Source organism: Dendropsophus ebraccatus, chromosome 12 (genome assembly GCF_027789765.1).
Source record: "Dendropsophus ebraccatus isolate aDenEbr1 chromosome 12, aDenEbr1.pat, whole genome shotgun sequence".
Taxonomy (NCBI): Eukaryota; Metazoa; Chordata; class Amphibia; order Anura; family Hylidae; genus Dendropsophus; species Dendropsophus ebraccatus.
In genome coordinates, this window is record NC_091465.1 from 17,517,969 (window position 1) to 17,530,781 (window position 12,813).

The 12,813-nt window shown below is 39.8% G+C and overlaps 1 protein-coding gene across 4 annotated transcripts in view; it reads right to left on the reverse strand.

Moving 5' to 3' along the window:
- Positions 1–11,837: 11,837 nt before the first annotated feature.
- The window catches only part of JHY (junctional cadherin complex regulator), a 45,804-nt gene continuing 44,828 nt past the window's right edge, over positions 11,838–12,813 (reverse strand). For 3 of the 4 annotated variants that reach the window (XM_069947535.1, XM_069947534.1, XM_069947533.1), the window contains exon 7: positions 11,838–12,377. In XM_069947535.1, coding sequence (XP_069803636.1) covers positions 12,177–12,377 — 201 coding nt within the window. In that variant the 3' untranslated portion in view covers positions 11,838–12,176. The remainder of the gene's footprint in view (positions 12,378–12,813) is intronic. The other variant, XM_069947536.1, reaches the window with a different exon arrangement.

Here is a 12,813-nt window from a genome sequence, read left to right on the forward strand (position 1 = left end):
AATTTGGCGTTGCGAACGTGTCGCGTTAATGAAATCCTAATCACTCTCGCTCTCACAAGTGCCGCGTTCGGCGCCATCCGGAGGTGAATATCAAAGACCTATTTACTTCTTTCTAATATTTTAATTAAATCATGGGCTCAATTTAACCCTTCACGTCTCTTTGATGAAGCCTCTTCTCTTTGGGATTCCCCCCCCCCTCTCTCTCTCTTCTTCTGTAGCATTTAGGCGCAGATGTAGGACAGGATGAATATTGGCCTATTGATTTAATGAGAAATCATTGCTGCCGGAGAGCCGCTCTCGCTCCTTTTATTTTCCCCGGCTATAGAATTCATTTAATTGAAAGCGTCTTTTAGCAAAACACATTAAGGGTCTAAATTAGTGAAGCTTTTCTGCTCCAGAAGACGAGCGGCTGCGGACTCTTTGATGTGAAGACCGGGCTAAAGTGGGCAAAGAAACCCTGAAAATGAGCTGATGGGCCTATTATTACCCTAGAATGGCGGCCGCCCATGTGTAGGAGAAGACTACTTAATTTCTTAATTGATCACCTTTCCGCTCTTGTTGGCCGCGTCCTGCCCTCTCTCCGTGGAGGTCGCCCCCCATCATATGTTTCAATTAGGAGATTGGTTACAAAGGCGCCAACATTTACATATTGTTGGGAAATCCTCAAAACGTCTTTGGAACAATAGTTCAAACGGGGCCCTTTCATATGGTGGATGTCCAACATGTGCGACTGGAGGATTCGGGGGAAGGGGAGGGGGTATTTGATCTCATCTAATATTGATAGTAATTACCCGAAGGACAAAAGACTGAAAATGTGCCAGTGATGAGCGCCCATCTGTCCAAGAGCCAACACTCCATATACCAGTGGTACAGTGTCTCATCACCAGTGCTTGGTTGCATCTAGGAGAGCTATAGTAGTTATATTCCTGTATATAGGAGCAGTATTATAGTAGTTATATTCTTGTATATAGGAGCAGTAATATAGTAGTTATATTCTTGTATATAGGAGCAGTACTATAGTAGTTATATTCCTGTACATAGGGGGCAGTATTATAGTAGTTATATTCTTGTATATAGGGAGCAGTATTATAGTAGTCATATTCTTGTATATAGGGGGCAGTATTATAGTAGTCATATTCTTGTATATAGGAGCAGTATTATAGTAGTTATATTCTTGTATATAGGAGCAGTATTATAGTAGTTATATTCCTGTATATAGGAGCAGTACTATAGTAGTTATATTCCTGTACATAGGGGGCAGTATTATAGTAGTTATATTCTTGTATATAGGGAGCAGTATTATAGTAGTTATATTCTTGTATATAGGAGCAGTATTATAGTAGTTATATTCTTGTATATAGGAGCAGTATTATAGTAGTTATATTCTTGTATATAGGGGCAGTATTATAGTAGGTATATTCTTGTATATAGGGGCAGTATTATAGTAGGTATATTCTTGTATATAGGGGGCAGTATTATAGTAGGTATATTCTTGTATATAGGGGCAGTATTATAGTAGGTATATTCTTGTATATAGGGGGCAGTATTATAGTAGGTATATTCTTGTGTATTGGAGCAGTATTATAGTAGGTATATTCTTGTATATAGGGGGCAGTATTATAGTAGGTATATTCTTGTGTATAGGAGGTACTTTAAAGTAGTTTTATACTTTCTTATGCCTTAGAGATGTTATAATAGTGATTGTGTGCAGATATTGGCAGTGTTATAAGGTCAGACATACATGGTCAGTATTTGCCCTTTCACGAACAGTCGATTCCCCATGTGTGTACCCAGCTCGAGTATCTGAGCACAATGAAGGAACTTGTCCTCCTGTTTAACTAGATACTTAGAGAAGTCGTTCACAATTGCAGTTCATGAATTCATTGATTTCTAAAGAAACTGACCTTACAATTTGCCGTGTTCATTATTTTTTCCATTTCCTCCATCAGAGTCACCAGCTGGCTGGACGGCCTCTCAGGGCTCTGCGGCAGCGGCTGGTCCCGTCATCCGGCCTCACAATGGTCACTCAGAGTTGCATTGTTGTATTAAATGAGAAAATAAGAGGTAATATCCCCTGGTTAATGGGGATTGTTCATATCTCATGGCTGTGCTGTATTGATTATCGCAGAGCTTGGTTATAACAAACAGAGGCCTAGTAATCAATGCTCTTACTTATCAAGTGAGTGTTATGCAGTTAATCCATACTGTGTAACCTTTCCGCATTCCTCCAGTATGAATGTCAGTGCCGCGCTGAACTAAACGCTCCCTCCGCTCAGGGAACAGCTAGAATCCATGAAATCAGAGCTCGGGTCTGGAGTCACTTTAAGGGATTTGCTCAGAAATTGCTGAACTGGTGACTCCAGCAATAACCCCGCCAGGATGTGGCAGAGCTGTTGCAAAACTATAATTCCCATCATGCCTGAACAGCCAAAGCTTTGGTACCTCTGCACCCCATGTATCAGAGATGGGGAACCTTTGGCCCTCCAGCTGTTGCAAAACCACAACTCCAATCATGCCTGGACAGCCTGTATACTTTAGACTTGACTTTAGTTGCTTGACAGCAGGTTTGGGGTAAATGGGGCCCTATATAGACCGTAAAGTACTCAGCTGTGGGGGCTTTAAGAGAAGAGTGCCTACATCAATGGGTATGAATTTTCCACCTTTTGCTGACTGTGGGCACGGTGTGACACTAATCAGGAATATAGGCCCTACCTAGTGGGTACAGCTAGCCATTGGGGAAACAGTAGTAGAGTTTATTGGCTTCAAGTGCGCTTACCTAGCTACTGTCATGAATAGAAGAAGAGTAGCCAGCCAGTGTGGGCAGGGATTCCCGTTGTCCCTAGTTACTGTAGTTCTCCCACTGTAGATTCTAGCCAGACATGGCTGAGGTGAAGGTAGTTGGAAGAGAATAGAAACAGTCTCTAAACATCAGCTCCCACACTTGGGTCCTGGCCTTCAGGCCAGGCCCTGGAATACACTGCAGTAGGAACTCTCTCTTTGTATACTTTCTCTGAAACACACTGACTGGAATCTGGCCCAAACTAGTTACACCTCACATCTTATATCCATATGGAAGCTCTAGGTTTGGGCAGGAACAATCTAGAAGGGCTTTAACTATAGCTTAGCAATAGGCTAGGATAAAGGGGAGGTACCGAGCTCAAGGACTGGTTACATAAACAGTGGCATAACATGGCAAACATAAGAGATCAGTTAACCTTAACATACTTTTCCCTTCAGCTGTGCTAAGTGCATAGAAGATAGTGAGACACCTAGTAGTGGGAGTAGCAAAGCACCGTCCTCCAGCCCAGACCTTATCTGACAGTGACAGTGGTACCGACCTACAGGTGTGCTTAAAAGAGCAGTGGCACACCCACTCTGGGAAACTGCAATAATCAGTGCTGGACTGTTATAAGAGGAACAGCTAATATTAGTCACTCATGATGGAGAAATCTATTATATAAAGTGGGTTTCATAGAGGGAGGAGAGTTATCCACATTTAAATGTACACAGTCAGCTTCTCCCCAGCCTAAAATAAGATGATGACAGGGAGCAACGGATAACAGGGAGCACAGTACATAGAGATAATATAGATGGAAGGTGTATAGAGTCAATAATATTACTTTATATGGTATCATAATTTTCCAGATAATTCTAGGGAGTCTACATTATTACTAATATCATTTCTATCCGCAGTTACAATAAGAGCCATGATATTGGAAATCAATAGGGAAATTTCAGACTGTAGGTAAAGCAACATTTCTGATTTAGATTTACGCTTTAGTTAAAGCGGCTATCCAGTTAGGTAAAATATATGGGTTTAATCATCCCCCCCCGCCTAGAGACTAACAATTCCTTCCATACTTGTTATCTATTCAGTCTCCTTTCCCCAGTTCTGAGCTGCTACTTTCTGCTGAAGACACAAAAATCTGTGTGTGAGTATTTCTCTCCGTCTCCCCCTCCTCCCCCCTGAGACAGATGATGTAAACAAGTCCCTGGAAGGCTTTATCTGCAACCTTGTATCTTCTTTGTAATGCTGGGAGGGTTATTCTGAGGTCAAGTTGATAATGAACTCACTTGGATTAATCCTCCTGGCATTACAAAGTTGTAGATAAGGACTTGTTAACATCAACCGTCTCGGAAGGGAGGAAAAGGAGGGGATTGAGAGCAGAGACAGACTTTACAGCTCAGATACAGTTTTCTGTGTCTTTAGCAGAAAGCAGCAGAGACAGACTTTACAGCTCAGATACAGTTTTCTGTGTCTTTAGCAGAAAGCAGCAGCTCAAAACAGAGGGAAGGAGACAGAAAAAGGTAATGAAATGTATGGAATGAATTGTTACTCTCCAGGAGGTAGGATGATTCAACATATATTTTACCTAACCGGATAACCTCTTTAAATCTCAGAAACTGTTTTTTGTTTTGTTTTTTTAAATAAGTTAACATAACATTTTATTATATAGCAAAAAGTTATAATGACTATACTGTCAGGGTGTGTTCGCACCTTCAGGTTTTTAATTGCAGTTATTGGATACAAAGCCAGGAACAGATCATAAATAGAGGTGATGTACAAAGGAAAAAGTGAGAATTGTCTTATTTTCAAATCAAGTCCTGGCTTTGTATTCTATAATTGCAACCTGAAAGTGTGAACATGACTTAAAGTGATATTGTCCCCCCTTTTCATATAAGGAGTTCTCAGCACCATTCTTATGCTTATGTTGTGGACATTTCATATCTTAACGTATAAAGGATTTCTTGGTGGTCTCTTTCTGCAAAAATGCATGTTATTGTTGGTGGACAGTACTGCAGGGGCGGAGCTTAACAGGCATGGTGCCGTCATATCGCCACCCACATTTTTGCAGTAGGCCCCTCGGTGACATGATCACCTTCTAGGCCCCGCCCCTCCCCAGCCATTAGACTGGGCCAACCTAGAAGGACACTACTGCCATATAGCCCCACCCCTACGGCACTTTTCACCAAAACCAACATGCATTTTTTAGGGAAGAGAGCATTAAGAAATCCTTTGTACGTTAAGATATGAAATGTCCAGAATATAAGCTTAAGAATTATGCTGAGAACTCCTTATGTGGAAAGGGGGGACAATACACAGACAAAGGGGGGCCTTTTACACAGACCAATTAATGGCCAAGAGCGTTGCCAGAAACGGAGGATCCTTGGTTGATTGTGTCTTTAGAGCAGGCTTCCTGTGTAAACAGAGGATGTGAGGCTGACAACAATAAAAGGAAACTGACAGCATAGATATGCATATTTCCGTGCCGTCGGTTTTCAAAATGATCACAAGCAGCAGTCTATACTTACCAGCCACGCTGCTTTTGATTATCTGGACATTTGATCCAGTAAATGTTATCCCCAACTTTACCAGGAACAGCTCCGCTCTAAATTTCCACTATTGGCTCCAAATTCTCTCTACACTCCTGCTATTGTGACAAAAACTTTCTCCCTGCTTTCGATAAAGTTATGAAGAAAAACAGATCGGACGGGCAACTTTCTTCCTTCTCTGCTCTGCAGTGGCCGTTGCTGCCTCAGGCCCCTCCTTATATACACTGCCTGTCCTCCTTCCCGCCAGTCTATGGGCCCTCTCTTTCTCCCCCTCCTCTTAGCAGCTGTATTAACTCCTAAGTTTCCATCCAACCCCCTCATGTGCTCCGGCCTATTAATAATAATATATTATGTAGAATTTAAATAATAATAATAATAATAATAATAATATAATAAAATAATAATAATAAAAAAATATTATTATAGAATTAAAATAATAATAATAATAATATATGTAGAATTAAAATAATAATGATTATAATGAAATATTATTATAGAATTAAAATAATAATAGTAATAATTATTATTATTATATTATACCAAAATGTAGTAGTAATAATATTAATAATAATAATATATTGAACATATCAGATAATTTCAAAGATTTATTCGTAAAAACAATGGTTGCAAGATTTTTACTTTTTATTGGTAGGAATAGTTGTCTGCCTAAAATGCCCCCCCCATACTTTGGTTCATTCCTCCAGTCCAGGATAGAGAAATGCTCCCATATACAGACAGAATCTTCTTCGTGCAGACGGCGACTTGCTCAGAATTAACCCCGTAACCCCGGCGTGTCAGGCAGCCATGATAACAATGAAGGAGGCGGCTGCTGCTTCTCATCTCCATTATAATGTGCGGTGAATGGGACTAATAGTCGTATTCCCTCCACGCACAAAAGGATAATTTGTTCAGACTGGTTCATGTCATGGCCGAACACTGCGGTGATTGATACTAGTGTACAACAAAATGGCAGCGGCCATGTATCCATAGGGATCAGGCCTGTGAAAACAATGTATGTAACCATTCCTATATAGTCACCAATCTATAGTGTCACCTAATCAGAGTCCAAGATCTGTGGACCTATGACCTGACCCAAGGATGGATGAGGCCGCATTCACACAGCCAAACAGAGGAGTGAATACACTGATTGAGGCGGGATCCCGTATTAGGCTTCTATTTTTTGTTTTTCAGAAATATAAAAAATATACTGTATATGTTCTTCTGCACTTGGGAGTTTTTGGTTAATGGTCTTTTGTTTTTTTTTAAACCCAGCATGTACAGTTTTAGGCTATGTTCACACACTGTACTTTTTCGAGTATGTTGCTTTCAATTAAAACAATGGCCGTTCTTTTCATAATGCTATGACTTGCATTGAAGTCGATGCAAACAGCCATTGTTTGCATCGTAGTGGAAACATGGCCTTGGGTAGGGGAGTTTTCTAAAGGAGCCTGTAGAATTTTTTTGTAAAGCAAATTTTATAGGAAATTATATAGGAAATATATTAATTATATACCTTAATATATAAAATATAATAATTATAATATATAACAATATATATTATAAAATATAATATACACATATATAATAAAAAATATAATATATAATAAAATATAAACACTACAGGATAAAAAAAAAACATCCATTATCCCGCTGTGTTCACACTTCGTTATTTTAACGAAATAATGTACATGCCTATTATTTTAGGACGCTGTTCAACAGCGTGCAGAAATTAAAGCCTTTCACACAATGTAAAGTGTGGCGATGGCCGCACTTTGCATTGAAGCGAATGGTTAATTGATTTGCAGACGGTCAAGTGATTTGTAAAAAAGGAACGTTCCTGCAGCTAATACAGAGGTACCGACTGCAGTACTGAATGCAGCCTGGTGGCCGGCAGTTTAACAGCGTCCGTTGCTATGCATCGGACGCTGTTAAATGAAGTGTGAACGTAGCCTAAGGCTAGGTTTACACACAATATTTTTTCACTATTTCTGTCATTATTTTGGTCAATATTTGTAGCCAAAAGCAGAACTGGAACCAACTGAGAAAAATTATAACGGTAAGACTTGCACATGTTTGAAATGATGGACGTTATCTGTGCGGACGACAAAATAATGATCATGACAATTATTTTCAGACGTGTTTTGCAAAGTTAATTTTTAGTTGATCACACACAGTTTATCTTTGTTCACCCTCCTCTTACCCATTTTACTATTAAATTCAATGGACTTTTTTCAATTAAAGACACATCCAAAGGCCGATCACTCCACCTGAACCAGAGTAATGTACTAACAGCTGCCATTGCACTGACGGGCGGCCAATCCTCAAAATAATGGACGTCATTAAAAAAATTATAAACAGACAAGGAAAAACTTTGTGGGAACATACCCTAAGGCTATTCTTTTTTAGATGGCATACTGACGTCTGTATTTTTAACCAAAACTAGGAGTGGGTTGAAAACACAGAAACTGCAAATAATTTTTCTCTGCTGGTTCCACTCCTGATTTTGGATACAAATACTGATCAAAAGGCTATGTTCACACAACGTTTTTTTTCAGCTCTGTTTAAAATGACGTTGGTTAGTTTGAGTCTAAAATAACGGACGTCATTTAGCTGTCTAGCCTTCCCTTGACAGGTGTTTGCACATTATTTTAGTTTGGGTTACTAATTGTCCTTTGGGTGCGGCTTAATTGAAAAGTCCATTGAATTTAATAGTAAAAACGGAAAAAGAACGGTGAGAAAAGAAAAACTGTTTGTGAACAACTAATAAAAAACGTCCGCTGTTTGCAAAAGACGTCCGAAAATAATTATGTTCATTATTTTGACGTCTGGGGTAAAAACGTCCGTTATACAATACATTGTGTGTATTGGACGTCCGTCTTTCCATTGACTTCAATGCATTGCTATTGTAGTCAGTTAAATCGCAATAACGGGCGTTATTTTACATTTCAAAATCAGCCTCTTTTCTCTATTTTTGACGTTGTGTGAACATAGCCAAATACTTATGTTATTTTTTTACAGCCGTCATTTTAAAATAAAGGCTAATAATTTATAGCCTATGTAAAACATGCTAGGGCTGTGTTCCCAGACTGTCCAAATAACAGCTGTTTTTATTGGATAGTTGACAACAAATAACTGCTGCCGCTATTTTAGAAATTGTCATCATTTTATTGTCATAAAATAATGGCCGTCAAATAAAAACGTTCCATCATTTGGACAATGGGTGAACATAGCCCGTAAGTGTAGTCTATTCCTGCACACCTGTTCCAAACACATTAAGATGATTGTATACAATTTTTTGCAGTATATTTTTGGTGATTTTTTTTTTTTTTTAACTTATTACAAAGTTGTATTTTTCCCCAAAAATATTTTAAAATGTATAGAAAAATGCCAACATGAATGAGGCGTAAAGGCATAAATTATTCCCCCCCCCCCCCATTTCAATTTTCTTAGAAGCGACTGCGATCTGCCGTGGAGAGAAAGGACACGTTTTATTTCGATAAAAAAAGGAGAATATTTTTTTTTTATTTATTGGTAAAACACAATATCGCATTGGTCTGATCCCGCAGTGGGGACGCCGAGAACGAGGCCTTTACGGCTTTTGTGACATTTGTAAGAAAATAACTTGTGTTACAAACCAGGAGAGAGCTATTCTTTAAGAATAAAAAAAAAAAAAAAAAAAAAAAAAAAAAACGGAAAAAAATAAATAAATAATAAAACTATAAAAAAAAAATATATAAAAAAATAAAATAAAACCCAACCTGTTAAGAGCGATGCTGCTTTCAATGAGCCGTTTACAATATGGCCGCTCCCGGCCGGGTCCAGCAACCATTAATTGTTAATGCATTTTGCATTAACCCTGGGAGATCGCAGCTCCTGCAGTCTCAGGATTAAAAAATGATTTCCAGCGTGTTGCTAAAATGGCTGCAGAACAGCGGGACGCCATTACCTTCCAAGTCGAGCGCTGAGACTTAAATGGCAATTTAAAATTAGGCCATTAACAATTTGAGGCAATTACGAGGCTTTTTCAATAATATTATTTTACGTTTTGAATTAACTATCAAAATTAGATTAGATACAAACACTCTGCGGACGTATCCGAGCCGGAGGGACTGATACCTTGTTATCGCACTTTAGGGCACGTATGTTCACATATAGATCCATACACCTACATATATATATGGTTTATTCCTCTGTATATGCACTAATGGGGAGGGGGAGGCGGATTTGCAGCAGCAATCACTTGTTGGTTGGAAACATCACAGATTTCCAAACCCCTTTAAATTAAATGTATCTTCTATAATATTTTTTTCTTAATGATGAAGACGATAAAACGGTACCAGAAGTTTGGGGTGGGGTGGGGGGGTTGCTGTCCAGGTGACCATCATTTAACTACACATTTAAAACCCAATAACTCCATAGCCCACTGCTAACATGAGCAATATACAGAATTACTGGAAGCCCCATAGACTTGCATTGCAAGTGTATTGATATGCAAGTCTATGAGACTTCTGGTAAATCGTAACACTGCTTGCTTTAGCAGCTTGCTGTAAGGTTGCTGGGTAGTTTAAATAAAAGCTACCCTTTAACACCACATCCCGGTGCATATTATTTTCTTCTAACCTGTTTTTGTTGTTTATATTATTTTCTTTCTAACATGTTATTGATTTTTTAACCCTATTTTTTTTTAAAATAATTATGAGGACAGGTATCTTGCGTTATCTGCTGTTAACAGTATTTAGAGATATGCTTTACAGCCTTATCATTGACCATAGAAACATGTTGTTTGGGAATGACTTCAATAGGATGATGTTGTGGGCATGCTCTGTGACCTGTGAAGACATCAATGTGCAGGGAAAGGGAGGAAGAGAGCTATAAAATCACCTGTGAATTCTGTAAGAGAGTGCAGTGGAGGAGTACACCTGTGCAGATGTAAGTGTGCAGGTAAGAAGAGCAGATGAGCTGTTTCCATAACCTATTAACTTCTATAGGAGGGGGTAGTGGGCATGCTTGGACTTGTACAGTGTTCATTGTGCATGGGAGGAGGTAAGGTGTGACTATTGCCTATTAACTTCTATAGGAGAGTATTGACTGCATGATCTGTGGTCTATAAAGAGGGCATTGTACAGGGAGTGGGAGTGGTTAAGCTATGTCCATTATCTACTCATTTTTAGGAAGTGTTATGGGTATTATGCTGGGTTTACACGGAACGATTATCGTGCGAATTTGCACGATAACGATCGAATTCGAACGATAATCGTACGTGTAAACGCAGCGAACGATCGAACGACGAGCGAAATCGTTCATTTTGATCTTTTAACAGGTTCTTAAATCGTCGTTCGCAAAAAATTCACCGATCGTTCCGTGTAAACCGTCGTCGCGCGATAGTCCCCCCGCTAATCCGCAGCCCCCTGCGCCGGCTCGATCGCCTCCCCCGCCGCCGCTCTGATCACCACCCCCGCCGCCGCCGCTCCGATCGCCCCTGCCAGCCCGGCCACGACCATACCTTACCTGCTCCGCGTAGCAGGTCTTCCACATCCTCGGATCCCCTCTTCAGTGCACCGATTGGCTGAAGAGGGGAGCCAGGAATTTCAAACGGGTCCTCTTCAGCCAATCAGTGCTGCCATGCATTGATTGGCTGAAGAGGGGAGCCGGGAATTTCAAACGACCGGGCCGGGCTGCGGGCGCGCAATCGCAAAATGATTTTTCCGTACGATATATCGTACCGTCTAAACGCTGATCGTTTAAAAAAAAATAAAAAATCGTTACTTCGAAATCGTTAATCGTGCCAATAATCGCCTTGTGTAAACTTAGCATTAGATGCTTGTATGAGAAAATGTAGTAATCTTGTGATAAACCCTTTAAAGGGGTACTTCAGCAAAAGAAAAATATTTTCAAATCAACTAGTGTCTAAACAAATTTATAAATTACTTCTATTAAAAAAATCTTAATCCTTCCAGTACTTATAACCTGCTGTATGTCCTGCAGGAAGTGGTGTATTCTTTCCAGTCTGACACAGTGCTCTCTGCTGCCTCCTTTTTTGGGGTGGATTTGCTTCTGTTCCTGACATGTACAGAGGTGGCAGCAGAGAGCACCATATCAGGTTGTAAAGAATACGCCACTTCCTGCAGGGCGTACAGCAGCTGATAAGTACTTGAAGAAGTGATATACAAGTAATTTACAAATCTGTATAACTTTCTGACACCAGTTGATCTAAAAACATATTTTCCCTACTGGAGTACCCCTTTAAGGCAACGTTCCCCATCCTTTGGCTCTCCAGTTGTTTCTGAATGAGGACAACCTCCTTTCAGATCAATGGAAATTTCCACAACAAATCTGTGGTGTATGAAAAAAAAAAAGGATGAAAATGATGAAAGTGAACAGCAGCTAACCTACATGCTGATGGTTTCCTCATAGAAATATATATATATATATATATATATATATATATATATATATATATATTTCACTACATATAGTAAAAACAAAGAGATATATTGCTTTTTTTATTTTGCACTATGTGACACCATCGCACATTAATACATCACTGCAACCACCACCCTGAAGGGACACCTTCTTGGATTGAAAGCTTAGGGCCACAATGCTTTGCAGCAGATCCTGCACACATACACGTTCACCCTGCCATGGTCTGTCCATGTGATCAGGTCGCCATCCCTCCTATGATAGGGGGGTAGTACTAACCAAGCACATGTCTGGCTTCATAGCTGCCCCCCACCTAGTCTGTTCATCTTGGGGGTATACTGTATGAAGACGTCTTCTGCCACAGTTTGGTAGTCTGCGGCCTTCTTTCCTCATCACCTCTCTGTACATACATCGCTGGAGCCTTATAGGATATGGAGGGCGTTCAAAGCGGCCACCGCCATCTTGTCCCTCTCATGTCTGACCTTCAGCTCTTCTAGTAGCTTTGTCCGTGGGAATAGAGAGTCGTAACTCATCGCTCGCTGCTCTGGGACGTCCAATCTCTTCTCACTGGACACTTTAGGTAGAGGCTGCGGCCGAGGGACTTTCTTGGCATATTCCAGGCTCTTAAAAAGACACAAGCACAAAACAACAAGATGAAGCAGAGTTGTAATTTAGTAATTATTTAGCTCTCCTTAAAGGGTTGTTGAAAGAATTTTTTTTTGTGAACTACCCCTTTAATTTTGATGAATATTACATTATATGAATCACTGTCATAAGGTCACATGACCATATGGATGCAGGTCCTAAAGCTAGAGGGAGGAACAGCAGGAAAAGAAGAGAGGGTGTGATCTACTGTATGCAACGGTATGGCTCTAGTATAGGTATATAGTTATTTAGGGGTCTGGTCAGGGGTTTGTAGTTACTTATGTAGTCTGATTTGTAATAATTAAAAGGGGTTGTTCACAAAAAAAAAAAATCTTTCAAATCAACTGGTGCCAGAAAGTGACAGAAATGTGTAACTTACTTCTATAAAAAAAAATCTCAGGTCTTCCAGTACTT